This window comes from Melanotaenia boesemani, chromosome 2 (genome assembly GCF_017639745.1).
Source record: "Melanotaenia boesemani isolate fMelBoe1 chromosome 2, fMelBoe1.pri, whole genome shotgun sequence".
NCBI lineage: Eukaryota > Metazoa > Chordata > Actinopteri > Atheriniformes > Melanotaeniidae > Melanotaenia > Melanotaenia boesemani.
Genome location: NC_055683.1, coordinates 9473517 through 9493172, shown reverse-complemented (window position 1 = coordinate 9493172; position 19656 = coordinate 9473517). Strand labels below are relative to the sequence as shown.

The following is a 19656-nucleotide window of genomic DNA, read 5'->3' as shown; positions in this document are numbered from 1 at the left end:
TTAGGAACTGGTGGTTCGCTAGAACTGCTCTGGCCTCTGTTGGTAATCTGCATTTTAGCATGAGACAGCTGTGGTACACTCTGGTTTACCTGGGGACCATCAGAAGTCTGTCCAACATCATCACTGTGTGATCCTCTCTTTACAGCATCAGCATAAGACACCGTCTGGGACACCTGGTTGCTGCTCTGAGAACTGGTACCTTGTGCTTGTTCACGAGCTTCTCTTGCCTTCTCCCATCTGCGCTTCTGAGACTGAGACCCACGTTTTGCTCTCGGCATTTTTGTTTTTTCAAAACCTCAAACCTTACTTTATTTGTACTGTTACAACTAACAGATTTGAGTTTTACTCAGTTCTGATACTTCAACTATACTTTGTTTACTCACTTAACAGGTTTACACTTTAATGTCTTCTCAAACACAAACTCACGTTTAATAAACACTAAAGAAAAATAATTTCTCAAGATTTCAGCCGACCAAGAACCTCAGTACAACTTATACTGAATCGAAGCAGTATTTAATTACCACACACTTTAGTAGAAATTACTCGAGTGTTCAGTGGTTCTTGGATAATTTATTTCAAATATGCAAAAGAATTGATATATAAATCCTGTTATCTGAAATTATACAGATCACTTATTTAAACTGTTGTCTAGACTATTCAAAAGTAATTATACCAGAAAATGTATTTAGGCTATACAATCAGCTAGTATGTATCAGTTGGCCCCAAACTACTAAAACTGTTTTGATACAAAGTTTATAGGTGTAAATAATCAAATAGGTTTACGCTTGTTAATCTGATATGCACTAACTCTTAAAGGGAAAAGTTGTGTAATCACTGCAAGTGGTCAAGCAAGAACGCCCCAAAAATATGTATATTGTTCAAATCTTCAATTAACAAAGTTCTTTAAAATATCTATGAAATCCTCAAATCTTCAAAAATTAATCTGACAGATGAATTAGCTACAATCTGTTAAACTAAACCAGTAACTTTTACTAGCAGACAGAAAATATCAGATATGGATTCTCAGTATTTCTCAGGAGTCAATTTATAACTAGGTTTTACAAGAATTCAAAACCCAGAAATATATAGATATCAGTTACGTCGGATGTTACACCAGATTACTTATTTGGTTTTATGCTACTCTTAGTTTGGCCAATAGATTGAACTGTATGAATCTAATGTTTTAGATATGACACTAAGCTCTATTCAGATCTGTGACTGTTTTATATCGAGTTTTATGAGCAAATCTGGAACACAGCAGCAGCAGTGAGGTCGTAGGATGAAGATGACTTCTGGTGTCTGGATTCCTCTCGTCAGTTCAGCTCAGGACAGACAGCAGACTGCTTCTCCAATGCTGGATGTGGTCTTTTATAGCACGACTTTAACAAACCTGCAGTGAGTCGAGTGGCAGTAGCACCGGAGCGGAAACAGCTGATTCACTGGAAATAAACACACTCCAGGAACTTTTAGCGGTTATCTTTTACTTTTATTTCAAGAATATATTTTAACACCAATAATCTTTAAATTAATCTTTAACTGAGTGCAACACAAATACTTACAGACCACAAACCTTCAGTTAGTCCAGAATGAGGATCAGCAACAAACTGAGATAAATGATAGTGCTCTGAGTTTCACTATAATCCAATTAGGATTTTTGTAGATTTATCTCAACAGTGAACTATAAATTACTGTATTAAAGATGTGTTATTGGGAGATCAATAAATACAGCTGATCTCTATCAAATGAACAAAATGATAAAGTATGGAAGATCTCTGAAGTCAATCCAAATTTTCTGTGTATGTAGTAAATTTGTTTTTATTTCAAATGTACAGAATAATATTTAAAATAATGTTTTTTCTTTGGTCCACTGAATGTTAAATGTTTGTCAGATCTGAATGTATATGATGTATAGCAATGCTTTCTAGTTAAATTAGTTGTTTCCAATTGTAAGTGCAAGGGTGCAGGATAGGACAGAACAGCGGAGAGATAGAGCGTGAGGGCGGAGATGCTCTCAGGATTAGAACAGATAGATCTCACCAGGAATTCTACACTGCTGAGAGTTTATATGCAAATATCAGAAAGTCCAAAAATAGAGTCCAATAAGACAGAAGATAAGATATCAAGTTTCTTGTAATCAATCTCCAAACAATCAATTCTTGTAAAAAGGTTCAAAAACAGGTTTCATGTGTGGTGGGCCTTGTTGCCCTAGACAGATCAGGGATAGATGGGATACAAGACAGAGGGTGGGCCTTGTTGCCCTAGATAGAGCAGGGATAGATGGGATACAAGACAGAGGGTGGGCCTTGTTGCCCTAGATAGAGCAGGGATAGATGGGATACAAGATAGAGGGTGGGCCTTGTTGCCCTAGATAGAGCAGGGATAGATGGGATACAAGATAGAGGGTGGGCTTTGTTGCCCTAGATAGAGCAGGGATAGATGGGATACAAGATAGAGTCCAATAATTAGATAGATATGCACTAGAGTGACAGGAAAGATAGAGCGTCCAATAATGATAGAGGTAGATGGGGAGGGGAAGAGAGGTGGAGGACACCAGGACACCTGGAAGACACAGAAAACATTGATTAGACATTGTTTAACTCAACTCAATGAAACACAATATAATCTGGAGACCCTTTAACTATCTTAAATATAAAACAAAGTCTCCTTATTAAAAATACTCTTTTTTTTTTAAAACTGTTTGCAGTAAGATCAGGATGGGTAGTTTTTTAAAGGCAGCTTTGGTTCACTAGCATCAGGATTCTAACAAACATCTTTATGTAAATGTTCTGAAAGATGTTTTGCACTTTTTTCTATATATATTATCTGGCAAAATCATATTTCTCATTCCTTGTTTCAGTTTGAGAAAGGCCACATGAAACTAACTCCATGTGTAGGTTTATTAAGCTGTGGGTTTAGTAGCGGGTCTGTAATGACTGAAAGCGGCAGATGTTCAATCTTCCACTTTACACATAAAAATCTAAAATTACATCCAAGATCTTCAAATGAAGAGAAAGCTGAAAGAAAAACCAAGTTTAATAAATCTCTGTGCAGCACTACTTCCAGCGGTTTGTGTGAAAATAAATGGCATCATGAAACGTAGAACCCACTCAGACTCTGACTTGTTCTACATCAGGGCTGCTGGTTCAGGCCTACGAAGGCTGCAGTCCTGCAGGTTTTCAGTGTTTCCTGCTCCAACACACCAGACTACTGACATGGACCCAACACCAGAACTCAGTTAGGTGTGTTGGAGCAGGGAGACTTTATAAAACCTGCAGGGCTGCTGCCCTCATAGGACCAAACTGTGTAGTCCTGGTCTACATGAACCAGATCAGTCCAGAACCAAACACAGGTGATCACTGCAGATTCTAGTCAAAGTAGATCTGGACTTTCTCTGATGTCATGCAGACCAGGAAACAAGTTCACCACAGAGCAGCTGCAGTTTCTAGACCAGAACAATCCAGCTGTTCTGGTCCAGTCCCACCTCTGGCTGACAGGACTCACCTGCTCTCTCCTGATCCAACAGCTGATTAACTCAGATGGAGACGTCATGTTTACATGTTACTGATGACAGAGCTTAAACTGACCATCACACATCATAAATGAGCAGAGAGAAAACATCAGAGCTGCAGGTGTTCTGTAACATGATGATCCATGTTTCAGCTCCTGGATGTGGTCTGAGAGGAAGAGTCAGCAGCTGCTTATTGGTCTGATTCATTTATTAAATGTAGGAACCAGGATGAAGCTGGAACACACGGATCATAATAAAGTGTCATAATTACATGAACACATGCTGCTTTCTGGCTGTGGTCATTAAATCCATTAAACTGGACCTAACAGGAAGTTCCAACTGGAAACTGTCAGCTTTATACTGGTGGACTCAGCCCACTGCTGCTGGACCAGGTCTGATCCATTTACAGGTAGAACAGCTCGTCTCTCATGTCTGACTTCAGCTTAATGTTTGTAGATGTGTTTTTATTAACACGTATGTAGGAACTCACCTGGTCAGCAGCTCTGATCAATAACAATATTTACTGAACTTAAGCAGGATGAAAAGGTTTAAATGTTAAAACCTCCTACATTCAGTCATGTGATGGACTCAACCTCCATCTACTATAAACACTTACCAGACAAAGCAGGAATCCAAGTGGAACCAGTTCTCTCTGAGTCTGATAGAAGAAACAGAGGAGTTAGTTCACTGCCAGAAACCATCAGATCATCTGATCTCACAGCTGACTGCTTCTGCTCTGGTCTCAACAGGATGAGCTTTGATCCACTTTTCTGGACTTTAACTTGCTGGTAGAAGATCAATTCAGAGGCTGGAAGCTTCATGATCAAAGATAAAAATATCATGTCCTCTTTCTACAAGGTGACATCAGTCCTGCTGCTGATCGATACAGAAGTGATCAGAGGTCAGAAGGAAAGCAGAGCAGCAGCAGATCAGCTGTGAAACATATTGTACGATGACGGATGTTCCAGTTCATGGATCCAGTCTGAGAGGACCAGGTCTGCTGGTCTGGATGTTAACCAGCTGCACACTGACAGGATGATTGACAGCAGGTAAACAGGAAGTAGCAGGAACAGGTCTGAGTACAACTTTACCACAATCCTGTCCCACTGGCTGAGTGTGGACACCTGACTGGTTTTACTGGAGGCTGGAGCTCTGATCATCATCTCAGAGGCTCCAAGTGTTTATGGTCCAGATGTAAAATAACAGCTGTAGATGTTCTACATGTTCTGAACTAAAAGCTTTCCAGGAACATGTCAGGATCCTCAGAGAAACATCTGTTTACATGTGAAACATGAACATCTGTGGTGGAAGCTGCTTGGTTCTCTACAAGCTGCTGGACTAATTATTAATGTTTATAGTTAATTATTGTAGTTTAAGAAGAAACATGAATGTGATTGAACTGCACAGACATGAGCAGATGAACACGAGACTGTATGAGCTGATGGTGGCTAACATGTCAGTGTTCCTACAATCACTGAAAGATGATAAAACTGTCCAGCTCCACTACAGATGTTCAATCCTCCACTTTACAGGAACTCATCTAAACTTTACTGACTCTCCTCTGAGGCGTCTGATACGAGTTCTGTAAGAATACAGGAACATTGCATGTTTCATACATGATCATACGTACCGCAGCAGAAGCACAGGATGCAGCCAACAATCTCTCAGCCTGAGAAAAGAGACGACAGGTTAGTTACCAGATCCATCTCTTCTGGTTAAAGTCAGTAACCAGCTGTGGAGGTAAAACAGCTTCTCAGTTACTAAGATAACCTGTGTTTGCCGGACTGTAGCTGCTGGTGTGTTTGTGTTTAAAACTTTAATACTGTGTACTGTTGGGGAAACAATGACTTAACTAAAAACCCATGACAATAATCAATAATCATATTGTTCTACAAACAGCAGAAAACTGAAGTTCCACTTAAATTAACCTGAATGTTTTCTATATTTTGTCCCTGAGAACCATAACATCACGTTTGCTGGTAAATAAAACAGGATTCATCATCTTTAAAAAAGGCCAGAGTGTCTTTAGGAGCCACTGAAGCTTATTTACTGGACATGATGAGGACAGTCGTGTCTGTACTCTTCTAGAAAAAACCTGTGATGCTTTCATTAGTGTCCAGTAAAGTCAGACATTTCTTCTGTGTGATTGTAAGTAAACAAAGCAGTGAAATGATCTACTGTAGAGCTCCATGCAGCTCCTTGATTCAGTGTTTATGGCTGAAAGAGTCTCAGAGGGAGACCTCATATCTGTTAAATCCAGCCAGCAGCCGAGAACTGGACCAGTCTGATCAGGTCTGAGTTCAGGAAGCACACAGTGTGTTAACATGTAGAAAGCTGAGAAGAAGAAATGTTTAAATCTGCTGCTCTAACATCACCTGGACGGAGGAGGAAGACGTCTGTATGACCGCTAGTTAAATGTCATGTCAGAAATCTAAAGCAGCTTTTAAAACAAACACCAGATGTGATGATAAAGTAAAACTGAATCATTTATCTTCCTCTTCCACCTTCATCCAGGTATATTCTGCTTCACGTCTGATCCGTTCCTGCTCAGACTGACTGAACAAACATCCTGCTCTCCTCCTAAAACTGAACTTTCTTCAGTAAAAACCTGTAATCTGTGATTGTCTCTGCTTGTTTTCAGCTTGCTGTGAAACAGAAATGTCAGTCAAAGCTTATCCAGGTGTCTCATTGTGGTTCTGTCTGTGTTACCTGACAGAGTTTCCTCCAGGTGAGGAGAGTCTGGCTTCAGCAGATCACCTGGACAAGCTCAGCTCAGAGAGTCAGAGGATAAATCTTCATGTTTAAGTTTAGAAGTGAATCTACAGTTTAGGCCTGAGTCAGTCCTGCTGATCACATGATGGTGGATTTACTGACTCGTGTCTCACTTTGTAAAGTCAACACGTGTTAGTTACTCTGATTACTGGTTACTGTGTCTGGTTACTCTGAGCTGCTTGTCATGTCAATATTACATCTGTTTCTATTGGCTCAGATTTTGGAAGGGTTGTTTCACAGCAGCCCTGCGACAGACTGGTGACCTGTCCAGGGTGTACCCTGCCTCTCACCTGTTAAAATGCTGGGATAGGCTCCAGCTCACCCGCGACCCGAAATGGAATAAGCGGTCAAGATAATGGATGGATGGATGGATGTTTCACAGCAAACCAAAAACAGCCATTAAAAAAATCCAGAATCATGGTTTTCTTCCAGAAGAAAGCTGAATTCGGGAGATAATACGTGGATAAAAACAGAGACTTTAAGTGTGAGATCATCTACTGCTCTCTGGAGACAGTTGGCTTTATAAAATACCTGGTCAACTTCCCGACCACCACACACCCTGAGTTTTCCACATCTACACTGGTTTGTAGTTTTGCTTGTGATAGCAGGACTCAAAAAATTATCCTAACATACAACATAAACAGGCTCATTGATCAGAACATTTTTTCTCTGAAGACATCATCCATTAAACTGAACATTTCTTCCATCATATTTAACTCCATTCAGGCCATCATGATCCACTGGATTTAACAGTCCTGGTGAAACAAAGTCCACTCTTTCATTTCTAAGGTTTAATATATCAGGACAGGATCGATGTGACTTGGTCTTCAACAGATTTCATGTTTCTGTTCATTAAATAACAGCATGGTTAGAGATGTGTATTTTCTTATCTGATGGTGTATTAACTTCATTTTCAGAGCTGGCGAGGAGCAGATAACTTCTCATTATGTCCTGATAAATTACACCTGTGAACTGTAAGAGGAAGGACTGTCTGCTTCACATGACTGTAAAATCCTGATAACATGACATGAAAATGCTTAAAGCCGTGGTTTCTTCTGGTTGTTTTAGATTCAGGAACGTCAGGAACACAAATCTCTTCTGTTGCTGGTTTTATAGCTGCAGCTATTACAATATGTATTAATAAATAATGTGCTGGTGATTATTAAGTCATTTCTCAGCCTAAATTTATTTTAATGTACATTTTTTTAAACAGTGAGAACCACTGCTTTGAATCAGTCTGTACTTACCAAACAGTCGATAAACCACCAGGAGTTTCTCTCTCTAGTCTGAAAACACAGATCAACAGTTTATTATCTGAGCTGAGAGGAGTCAGTCTGCCAGAACTCCAGCACACACACATAATACTGATGATACCACATTTCCATTTTATTTTACTGTAAAATCTTCAATGCAGCTAATTTCTAACACACCATATAATGAGCAGGTCCTCTCAGGGCATTTCTAATGATACAGTCCAGTTCAGGTGAATTATAATCCAGTTCAAACAGATCTAAACCAGTTCCTACAGAAAAATGACCTGGCCATAAAAAAACAATTCACTGAAGCAGTCATTTAATTTATATGTAGAGTAGTGTGTTAAAAGTCATGTGGACATAAAATCAGTAATAAATACAAGTAATTAATTTTTCATCTGGTTAATTTGATGTGTGTCTCACCTTTACAGACAGTAAACAGCTGTGAGACACAGCTGCAGTTAGACCGTAGAGTCCTTAAGTTATCTATGTCATACCTGTCTGTGCCACCAGAGAAAAACATCTCATCTCTGCATGTTTTGGTCCCTGTCAGCTTAGTAGTTAACTCAGTTATAACATTATTAATTTTACAGCTGTGCATATTAAGTCTTTTAACTGAGAACGAAAGTTTTCTGACTGATTAGTCCCTCCAGGCTGGATAGCATTAGCAGTTAACTGTATATGAATCCCTTACAAAACACACCTAATTATCTACAGGTCTGGATGAACAGACAGCTAGCGGTTAGCATAATGCTAATCGCTAGCTTACTGTACAAAACCAGTTACTATGAATGGGATAGTAATGAATTTGGTTGCTTTCTCCCTATCTGCCATTAGCCATGTCATTTAACTTCGTCACTGTGGTTAAAGAATAAATAAATCTGGTGGGTCATTGGTTTGTTTGAATTCGTCTGAAGTTTAACAAGAGCTGAAGACATATTTATGACATTAAAATTAGCCGTTAGCGTCCATTAGCGTTAGCAACGCGAACGGTTAGCTAGCTTCAAACTGTTAAAATATACTTGTTCATATGGCTAATTTCGATTATTGTTTGGCTGATTTTACATCGTTTACCATTCAACACACTGGACACGTTAGAAGATGCTTAAACGTGTTTATAGTTCATAAACTGAATAATTTAACCGAGGGACATTAGCCATTAATCTCCGCTAGCGTGACGAAGCGAAATGGATGTACTTCCGGTTCGTTTCGATTAAAACTGTTAAAATAGTAATTAATTTCGACCGTTCTTCGACTGATTTTACTTCGCTTATAGTTCATCAACATCTCAGGACATTTCTGAGGACGTTTACAGCTGTTTATAGATAAAATATTAATAATTTCACGAGAGACAGATTGCCGCTTACTCACTGTTTGCCGAAGCCAGCAGAAGGGGAGGGGCGGGAGCTGGCGCGGTCTCGTAGAAAGGAGGGTGTTTAGTTTAGGTGGAGTAAGAAATTCCAGTGTTTGGTTACAAACTGTGTAAAATATAAGTAAATAAAGTTCTTAAACATATAAGTCCACTAACTAACAACTAACACTGACTGAATAATATAAACAAATTTAATACAATTACTACTGTAATGTGAATGACTACAATGTGATAATAAAGTCACAATAAGGTGTCCGAACACTGTTCAGTCTTTGAACTTCTCTTTAAAACAACGTTTCACATGTTGATAGTTGCATTAATTAGTAGATAAGATAATACATTTTTAAACCATCATTTTTATCATTAAATGGTTTTGCAAAGAAAACTGTATATTATTCATGTATGAATATTGCTATGGTACATGAGGCAGCCATAACTCCATCACAAGTGATAGATAAAGCTATTAATATTACATATCTTTTACTAATTAGAGGAACACCATAGAATTAATATGAATGATACTAATATTTGGGCCAGCCTTCATCATTTTATAAGCTGGTTGACCTGCAATTACATATTTTGTGATGTATATATATATATATAAAAAAAACAAGTTAACATTGGATGCCTCCATTACATTTCACAATCTTAACCACTTAATCCAACCAGTAAACCGTCCCATCAGATCTCACAGACCACACCTGGTATTTACCTGTATCTTTAAAATAATTTACTTTGTGACTTTGCTTTGCTTGGCGGTTAGACCAAGAAATTGATAAATCAAACTAAACAACCCCAACTAATCTCTGTCAGCCATGTGAAAACAGAAGCATCTCTTGATCATCTTGTATTCTATAATAAAAATATACTGAATTTTGAGTAGAACTTTAGTTTTTTTTTTTTTTTTTTAAATTGTAGCAAAACAGATCAAATCTTCAGAATAATTTATAACAAGAATGTTCAATTAAGACAAAATTTTTTATTGGAAAAATCTAAAAAAATATATAAATACATAAATACATACATACAGTAAAAAAAAAAAAAAGAAATGCAGTTCATTGAAACATCATAGATTTTTTTTTTAAATTATTTTTTACTTTTTTTTTTTTTTTTTTTTTTTTTTTAAAAACAGATTTATTTTCCATTAAAGTAAAAAAATAAATAAATAAACAGCTTTGCTTGGCAGTTAGAAAAAGAAATTAATAAATCAAACTAAATAACCCTAACTAACAAGAATGTTCAATTAAGACAAATTTTTTATTGGAAAAATACAAGAATGAATAAATAAATAAATAAATAAATAAATAAATAAATAAATACACACACACACACACACATACACATACATACAGTAAAAAAGAAATGCAGTTCATTGAAACATCATAGATTTTTTTTTTTATTATTTTTTACTTTTGTTTTTTTTTTTTTGTTTTTTTTAAAACAGATTTATTTTCCATTAAAGTAAAAAAAATAAAATAAATAAATAAACAGCTTTGCTTGGCAGTTAGAAAAAGAAATTAATAAATCAAACTAAATAACCCTAACTAACAAGAATGTTCAATTAAGACAAATTTTTTATTGGAAAAATACAAGAATGAATAAATAAATAAATAAATAAATAAATAAATAAATAAATAAATACACACACACACACACACACATACAGTAAAAAAGAAATGCAGTTCATTAAAACAGATTTTCCATTACAGTAAAAAAATAAATAAATAAACAGCTTTGCTTGGCGGTTAGAAAAATAAATTAAATAAATCAAACTAAACAACCCTAACTAACAAGAATGTTCAATTAATGAAGATAAATTTGCGAATGGAACAATGAATGTAATGAACGGAATGAATGAGCGAATGAATGAATGAATGATTGAACGAACAAATAAAAAAAAGAAATACAGCTCACTGAAACTAAACTATTTTTTTTTCTCAACAGCCTTTACAGCTGTGACCCTTGTTCCAACCCTCTCCACGGTCAGAAACAGGTCACCTTTTTCAAACTGCTCTTCCAATGGCTCCCATAACGCCTTTGCAATTACTAACTCGCTTCCATCTGAGAAGTCGATGTTTAGGTTGTCATCCTCCTGGCAACTCGAAACCCCCTCGACCTTACCAGTGAGAGTTACTTTGTCTTCCTCCACCATCTGTCAGGATAGATAAGTAGGGGTTAGGTGATATGAGGAGAGGTAAGTTGATGAGGAGAGGAAAGGTGATGAGGAGGTGATGAAAGGAGAGATAAGAAGAGGTAAGGTGATGGGAGGAGAGATAAGTTAATGAGGAGAGGACAGGTGATGAGGAGAGGAAAGGAGATGTGAGGAGAGGAAAGGAGAGGAGAGGAGAGGTGATGTGAGGAGAGGTAAGTAATGAGAGGAAAGGAGAGGAAAGGAGATGTGAGGAGAGGTAAGTAATGAGGAGAGGAAAGGAGATGTGAGGAGAGGTAGGGTGATGAGGAGAGGAAAGGAGAGGAGAGGTGAAGTGAGGAGAGGTAAGTAATGAGGAGAGGAAAGGAGATGTGAGGAGATGTAAGGTGAGGAAAGGAGATGTGATGACAGGAAAGGTGATGTCAGGAGGAGTGAGGAGAGGTAAGTTAATGATGAGAGGAAAGGAGATGTGAGGAGAGGTAGGGTGATGAGGAGAGGAAAGGAGAGGAGAGGTGATGTGAGGAGAGGTAAGTAATGAGGAGAGGAAAGGAGATGTGAGGAGAGGTAGGGTGATGAGGAGAGGAAAGGAGAGTAGAGGTGATGTGAGGAGAGGTAAGTAATGAGGAGAGGAAAGGTGATGTGAGGAGATGTAAGGTGAGGAAAGGAGATGTGAGGAGAGGTAAGTATTGAGAGGAAAGGAGATGTGAGGAGATGTGAGGAGAGGTAAGGTGATGAGGAGAGGAAAGGAGAGGAGAGGTGATGTGAGGAGAGGTAAGTAATGAGAGGAAAGGAGATGTGAGGAGATGTAAGGTGAGGAAAGGAGATGAAAGGTGATGTGAGGAGAAGTGAGGAGAGGTAAGTTAATGACGAGAGGAAAGGAGATGTGAGGAGAGGTAAGGTGATGAGGAGAGGTAAGTAATGAGAGGAAATGAGATGTGAGGACAGGAAAGGTGATGTGAGGAGAAGCGAGGAGAGGTAAGTTAATGACGAGAGGAAAGGAGATGTGAGGAGAGGTAGGGTGATGAGGAGAGGAAAGGAGAGGAGAGGTGATGTGAGGAGAGGTAAGTAATGAGGAGAGGAAAGGTGATGTGAGGAGAGGAAAGGTGATGTGAGGAGAGGAAAGGTGATGAGGAGAGGAAAGGAGAGGAGAGGTGATGTGAGGAGAGGTAAGTAATGAGGAGAGGAAAGGTGATGTGAGGAGAGGAAAGGTGATGTGAGGAGAGGAAAGGTGATGAGGAGAGCAAAGGAGATGTGAGGAGATGTGAGGAGAGGTAAGTTAATGAGGAGATGAAAGGAGATGTGAGGAGAGGAAAGGTGATGAGGAGAGCAAAGGAGATGTGAGGAGATGTGAGGAGAGGTAAGTTAATGAGGAGATGAAAGGAGATGTGAGGAGAGGTAAGGTGATGAGGAGAGGTAAGTAATGAGAGGAAATGAGATGTGAGGACAGGAAAGGTGATGTGAGGAGAAGTGAGGAGAGGTAAGTTAATGACGAGAGGAAAGGAGATGTGAGGAGAGGTAGGGTGATGAGGAGAGGAAAGGAGAGGAGAGGTGATGTGAGGAGAGGTAAGTAATGAGGAGAGGAAAGGAGAGGAAAGGAGATGTGAGGAGAGGTAGGGTGATGAGGAGAGGAAAGGAGAGGAGAGGTGATGTGAGGAGAGGTAAGTAATGAGGAGAGGAAAGGAGATGTGAGGAGAGGAAAGGTGATGTGAGGAGAGGTAAGATAATGAGGAGAGGAAAGGTGATGTGAGGAGAGGAAAGGTGATGTGAGGAGAGGTAAGATAATGAGGAGAGGAAAGGTGATGTGAGGAGAGGAAAGGTGATGAGGAGAGGAAAGGAGAGGAGAGGTGATGTGAGGAGAGGTAAGATAATGAGGAGAGGAAAGGTGATGTGAGGAGAGGAAAGGTGATGAGGAGAGGAAAGGAGAGGAGAGGTGATGTGAGGAGAGGTAAGTAATGAGAGCAAAGGAGATGTGAGGAGATGTGAGGAGAGGTAAGTTAATGAGGAGATGAAAGGAGATGTGAGGAGAGGTAAGGTGATGAGGAGAGGAAAGGAGAGGTGATGTGAGGAGAGGTAAGTAATGAGAGGAAAGGAGATGTGAGGAGATGTAAGGTGAGGAAAGGAGATGTGAGGAGAGGTAGGGTGATGAGGAGAGGAAAGGAGAGGAGAGGTGATGTGAGGAGAGGTAAGTAATGAGGAGAGGAAAGGAGAGGAAAGGAGATGTGAGGAGAGGTAGGGTGATGAGGAGAGGAAAGGAGAGGAGAGGTGATGTGAGGAGAGGTAAGTAATGAGGAGAGGAAAGGAGATGTGAGGAGAGGAAAGGTGATGTGAGGAGAGGTAAGATAATGAGGAGAGGAAAGGTGATGTGAGGAGAGGAAAGGTGATGTGAGGAGAGGTAAGATAATGAGGAGAGGAAAGGTGATGTGAGGAGAGGAAAGGTGATGAGGAGAGGAAAGGAGAGGAGAGGTGATGTGAGGAGAGGTAAGATAATGAGGAGAGGAAAGGTGATGTGAGGAGAGGAAAGGTGATGAGGAGAGGAAAGGAGAGGAGAGGTGATGTGAGGAGAGGTAAGTAATGAGAGCAAAGGAGATGTGAGGAGATGTGAGGAGAGGTAAGTTAATGAGGAGATGAAAGGAGATGTGAGGAGAGGTAAGGTGATGAGGAGAGGAAAGGAGAGGTGATGTGAGGAGAGGTAAGTAATGAGAGGAAAGGAGATGTGAGGAGATGTAAGGTGAGGAAAGGAGATGAAAGGTGATGTGAGGAGAAGTGAGGAGAGGTAAGTTAATGACGAGAGGAAAGGAGATGTGAGGAGAGGTAAGGTGATGAGGAGAGGTAAGTAATGAGAGGAAATGAGATGTGAGGACAGGAAAGGTGATGTGAGGAGAAGCGAGGAGAGGTAAGTTAATGACGAGAGGAAAGGAGATGTGAGGAGAGGTAGGGTGATGAGGAGAGGAAAGGAGAGGAGAGGTGATGTGAGGAGAGGTAAGTAATGAGGAGAGGAAAGGTGATGTGAGGAGAGGAAAGGTGATGTGAGGAGAGGAAAGGTGATGAGGAGAGGAAAGGAGAGGAGAGGTGATGTGAGGAGAGGTAAGTAATGAGGAGAGGAAAGGAGATGTGAGGACAGGAAGGTGATGTGAGGAGAAGTGAGGAGAGGTAAGTTAATGACGAGAGGAAAGGAGATGTGAGGAGAGGTAGGGTGATGAGGAGAGGAAAGGAGAGGAGAGGTGATGTGAGGAGAGGTAAGTAATGAGGAGAGGAAAGGAGATGTGAGGAGAGGTAGGGTGATGAGGAGAGGAAAGGAGAGGAAAGGAGATGTGAGGAGAGGTAGGGTGATGAGGAGAGGAAAGGAGAGGAGAGGTGATGTGAGGAGAGGTAAGTAATGAGGAGAGGAAAGGAGATGTGAGGAGAGGAAAGGTGATGTGAGGAGAGGTAAGATAATGAGGAGAGGAAAGGTGATGTGAGGAGAGGAAAGGTGATGTGAGGAGAGGTAAGATAATGAGGAGAGGAAAGGTGATGTGAGGAGAGGAAAGGTGATGAGGAGAGGAAAGGAGAGGAGAGGTGATGTGAGGAGAGGTAAGATAATGAGGAGAGGAAAGGTGATGTGAGGAGAGGAAAGGTGATGAGGAGAGGAAAGGAGAGGAGAGGTGATGTGAGGAGAGGTAAGTAATGAGAGCAAAGGAGATGTGAGGAGATGTGAGGAGAGGTAAGTTAATGAGAGGAAAGGAGATGTGAGGAGATGTAAGGTGAGGAAAGGAGATGAAAGGTGATGTGAGGAGAAGTGAGGAGAGGTAAGTTAATGACGAGAGGAAAGGAGATGTGAGGAGAGGTAGGGTGATGAGGAGAGGAAAGGAGAGGTGATGTGAGGAGAGGTAAGTTAATGAGGAGAGGAAAGGAGAGGAAAGGAGATGTGAGGAGAGGTAGGGTGATGAGGAGAGGAAAGGAGAGGAAAGGAGATGTGAGGAGAGGTAAGTTAATGAGGAGAGGAAAGGTGATGTGAGGAGAGGAAAGGTGATGTGAGGAGAGGAAAGGTGATGAGGAGAGCTAAGGTGATGAGGAGAGGAAAGGTGATAATAAGAGGTAAGGTGATGAGAGGAGAGATGAGGAAGGAGATGAGAGGAGATGAGTAGAGGTAAAGAGAACAGGAAAAATGTAATCGAAGTGAGGAATCAGCTGTGAGCAGAGGAGAAAGGAGATGTGTGTGTTGCAATGTTCAACTTAAATATTCTAGAAATTACCTCAATCTTCGTAAAGTTGGTTGTTTGTAGATAGATGGTGCTGTGTCTTAGATGGCTCATCCGAATTAGGAGTCCACATTGCAACGGAAATGTTGCTGCCTCCCTCCAGAGGCTCACTGTTGCTGTGTCAGTGCCCTGAAAAGTCATCAATTAATATCAAACATTTCCTTCAGTGAATACTGTACATCAGTGGTGCCCAAGTTGGGTCCTCAAGATCTACCATCCTACAACTTTCAGATGCAACCCTTCTCCTGCACGCTTCCACCAGATGTCATATGAATGTCATTCAGCTCTGCAGAGGCCTGGTAACGAGCCAGTCATTTGATCCAGGCGTGTTGGAGAAGGGCTGCATCTGAAAGTTGCAGGATGGTAGATCTCCAGGACCGGACTTGGGCACCCCTGATGTACATTAAGTAGCCTGACTAAACACAAGTCTCTTTCTTCCCCATTTCTTTCATTGTTCTTGTCACTTTATCTTATTCTATAAAGATAATAAGTCGACATACCTGTTGGATCTTTACTGTCCTCATTGGCACGTGCTCTCTCCCAACAGTAACCTCCTTAATTTCTGTAAACTAAAAAGACAAAAAATTTAAAAAAAAAAAAAAAAAAAAAAAAAAAAACACACAGAGGTAATTTACTATTTCATTTCTTTTAACCAAAGAACTGGCACAGCATGCTGAAAGAAAGTTGCCTCGTTATGAGGAGGCCTATCAGTCCACCTAAAAGTGTTATTTTCAAACTATTCTGAATGCTCCATAACCTACCTCTAGAACAGAGCCCTCCAGCGTAATGAAGCCCCTTCCTCTAGATGCCTCAGAGGTTGGGGTCAGTACGGACTTAGGGTTGAGGAGCTTTTTGCCCTCCTCAACAAGCTCATCGGTGAGAGCGACAGGTGAGCTCCTATAGAACATTGTCTCTTTCAAAATTAAGATGTGATAGGGGGGGCTGGTTCCCCTCACCCCATAGTTTTTCACATAATAAGTTTTGCCTACTGCCATTTTGTGCCGGTACTCTTCGAAGAGAGTTATTTTTGTTACCGTAGTGCCATCGGTGACAGCCACAACGGTGTTATTTTTACTCATTTTTGGTATGGCCTGGCCTTTCACAAAATCCCAGGACAGGACTCGGACCATATCACAGATGTCTATCACACGCAAGTGCAGCGGAGGGGGCTTCGCATATGGCTCAGGGGCCTTTTCCCACAGCACTTGTCTTAATGCCATCCTAAAATTGGAATAGAAACACAAATAAGCCTCAAGACTTTTTACAAGACACCAGCACATAACCGAATACTGTTACATACACCTATTGACTTGTTTAACAGGTCATTGCCAGGGAAGAAAGGAAAAAGAAAAGCTTTTAACCTATGAGCTGTACCTAACCCACAGAAAAGTAAACTAGCCAAAAAACTTCATTAATACAGGAGAAAAAAAAAAGCTATTTTCTCTTTGTAATGCTAATGCCCCTTAAAAATCCTAATTATTATTATTTTTTTAAACAGATTTTTACGAATACGGTCATATGTGTGTAAGTTAGCATTTTTAAGAAAGATCAAACCTACCTTACTTCACCGGGAAAAGATGAAAAGTGATTTTTCCCGCCGCTGCGTTTCTAATATCACAAGAAGTTCTTCCCTGTGACGTCAGAAACCCAGAGACAGGATCGGATTGGACATTGCGCCCAAATATATAAAAACATAAAAAAACAATTAATAAAAATTGAAATTGGGTAATTTATATTGATTAATTATGTAATAATAATAAAATAATATAATAATAATAAAATAATAATAATAATAATAATAATAAAACTGTGTCTATAGCGGTGTTGGGGCAGATCGTAATCTGCTAGCAAACGATTCGCGCTGCAAGCTAGCTCTGCAGCTCGGGCTTGATTTCCCAGGCAATGAACTCAAATGCAACTCAAATTTAAAACTCGGTTATGTGCACGTGTCATCTAAAAAGCCGTTGATGTAGGTATTTTTTATGTATTCTTCTTTCCATTCCAGAATGGCTATTAATAGACACGCTGTGTGGTAAGAGATATTTTCCTGCTTAGAACTAACTGCTTACACATCGAATGTGAATTTCTGCAGGCTAATGGCGGATGAACCATCGATTCTTCGTCGAGACTGTATTCAGAAATTGGCTGCAAATATAGCCTACTCTGCTTAAAAACTCAACGTAATTACTTTCCCAAACAATTAAAGCGAAACCTTGCACTGCAACGGTCTTGCACATTCACGCTAATTCACGCACCACTTTCCCAAACCTAGTCCTTGTCTTTCTCCTCTTTTCCATTTACCCCCTCTCACTCAACCTTGTTTTATTAAAAATATTATTAGCCTTCTTTCACTCTTACCTCCATCTCCGCCTTGTTTTCCTGCAGACTTATGTCTGGCTCTGGCATAAGCTCCCGCTCCTTCATATCTGTGCTGCTACGTCTTTTTCTACACTTCGAACTGTGAGCGGAAATGTCCGTGTAAGAAGGCCAGCCAATCGTTGATCGGACGCAATGATTGGCTGACCAACGTGGCACTCTTCATGTTTACCAGCTCATCCTTGCGCGGATTCCCTGATGCGTCAGTGCGTCAATGTAACAGCCCGCAACTGCACCACCTACCTTTAGCACGTTTGGGACGCATGGACAGCGATGTTCAAATACATTTAATTGCATCTGAGACAACAAGGGAATTAAACACAATTTAGCTGTCCTAATACAAGTAAGTAAAATAAATAAAATTAAAGAAAGCACCAGGAGATGTAGCTTAAAGCTGGACAATCTGTCCCTTGTCTCAGACATGTGGGAAAATACCCAGCGTCATCTCCTGGGAATTCGACAACAGTCAGGCCAAACAAGATGTTGTAAAAAAATAATATCATGGTTGCTGTAACTGATGGATACACTGTAACCAGACTAACTCTTTTTAAAGACTTTAGGCAAGTCAAATTGATTTTCTATAGCACATCTCATGTACAACTGACGTTTGACAATATTCCAAAAAAATATTGCTTTGCAATGTTCAAACCATAGTTGGTGTTCAAGCTGTAGTCGGAAGTGTTCATATTAAACGAGGTTGCCGTCCTGTATTTCCACCTTCTTAATCAGTAGTCCTACAGTTTTCCATGTAAATTATACTGTTTGTTCTTTATGTACACCTTGGCATACATTTAATATGTAAATTTACCCTAACATGCAGTTGCAGTATTGTTTAGTACAACTCTATTTGAGTTTAGTGCGGTATTGCTCGTGAAAGATATCTAGGACTTTATTAGTTATTTTTCTTGACGTTCCAGTGCGCTACGTGTTTTACGAGGCATTATTCTATTTGGCCACTGGGTGGCAGCATTGTATTGTGTTCAAGTAGTAAAGTCAAGTTAGCCTTAGAGGCAGATTTATGCCTACCTGAAAACATTATTACCAGTATTTAGCCAGATGATCAGTTCAAATTTATATTTGCTATGAATGTAAATATTCTTCCTTCTTTATTAGAATTTCAGACCACACACAGACAAGAACAAAGTGGATTTAATATTATTATACTGTTGCTGTGCTGTAATAAGCCTGGGTGTGAGAAGGAATCCACTCATGAAGCTGAACTGAAAAGTTTTTGAATATAAAAATGAAACTGGAATTAGAATGTGCTGAAATGGTGGAAAGTTGACTGGAAATGATTGTAAAAAGTGGTTGAAGATGGTTGAAAAGGCTGAAATGTGCTTGTTAAACAGTGTATAAGAAGCAAAAAAGAGAGTTGAGCAATTTTAAGCTCAAACAGGTATTTAAATGTATTTGAAATGGCGAAACGTTGAACTGAAATGTGCTAAAGAAAGTTGCATGGCTTAAAATGGCTGAGCTGTGCTTGCTGAAGCATCAGCTGAAGTAATCATAAGTCAATAGTTGGAAGGATTTAAAGCACAAGCAGGTGTTTAAATGTAGTTAAAATGGTGGAAAGCTGAACTGAAATGTGCTTAAGATAGTTCAACATGGCTGAAAAGGGCTGAATTATGGTTGTTGAAGAAGTATATATGAAGCTTAAGTCAATAGTTGGAAGGATTTAAAGCACAAGCAGGTGTTTAAATGTAGTTAAAAAGGTGGAAAGCTGAACTGAAATGTGGTTAAGATAGTTCAACATGGCTGAAAATGGCTGAATTATGGTTGTTGAAGAGGTATATATGAAGCTGAAGTCAATAGTTGTTTAAATGTAGTTAAAATGGTGGAAAGTTGAAGTAAAATGTGGTTAAGATAGTTCAACATGGCTGAAAATGGCTGAAGTCTGGGTGTTGAAGCCTCAGCTGAAGTAATCATGAAGCTGAAGCTAAATAGTTAAAGTATTTAAAGCTGAATGATTGTACTGAAATGCTGAAAAG

The 19656-nt window shown here is 39.7% G+C and overlaps 1 protein-coding gene across 1 annotated transcript; it reads right to left on the bottom strand.

The window, feature by feature from the left end:
* Positions 1-746: 746 nt before the first annotated feature.
* On the bottom strand, positions 747-18132 carry LOC121648880. The gene is made up of 10 exons (XM_041999322.1): positions 17651-18132; positions 15793-15861; positions 15287-15421; positions 10904-11057; positions 8905-9011; positions 7528-7566; positions 5139-5177; positions 4125-4166; positions 2418-2559; positions 747-2364 (listed from the first exon to the last, which is right to left on the bottom strand). The coding sequence occupies exons 1-10, from the start codon at positions 17714-17716 to the stop codon at positions 2312-2314; spliced, it is 846 nt and encodes a 281-aa protein (XP_041855256.1). The 5' UTR covers positions 17717-18132; the 3' UTR covers positions 747-2311.
* Between the last annotated feature and the right edge of the window lie 1524 nt (positions 18133-19656).

What these genes read in the sequence shown, in the direction of transcription:
- LOC121648880 (XM_041999322.1), bottom strand. Translation starts at nt 17,716, where the DNA reads ATGAAGGAGCGGGAGCTTATGCCAGAGCCAGACATAAGTCTGCAGGAA. An exon ending in AAAACAAGGCGGAGATGGAG is followed by an intron (nt 15,862 to 17,650) that starts GTAAGAGTGAAA and finishes TTGTCTTTTTAG; the next exon opens with TTTACAGAAATTAAGGAGGT. An exon ending in GGACAGTAAAGATCCAACAG is followed by an intron (nt 15,422 to 15,792) that starts GTATGTCGACTT and finishes ATGACTTTTCAG; the next exon opens with GGCACTGACACAGCAACAGT.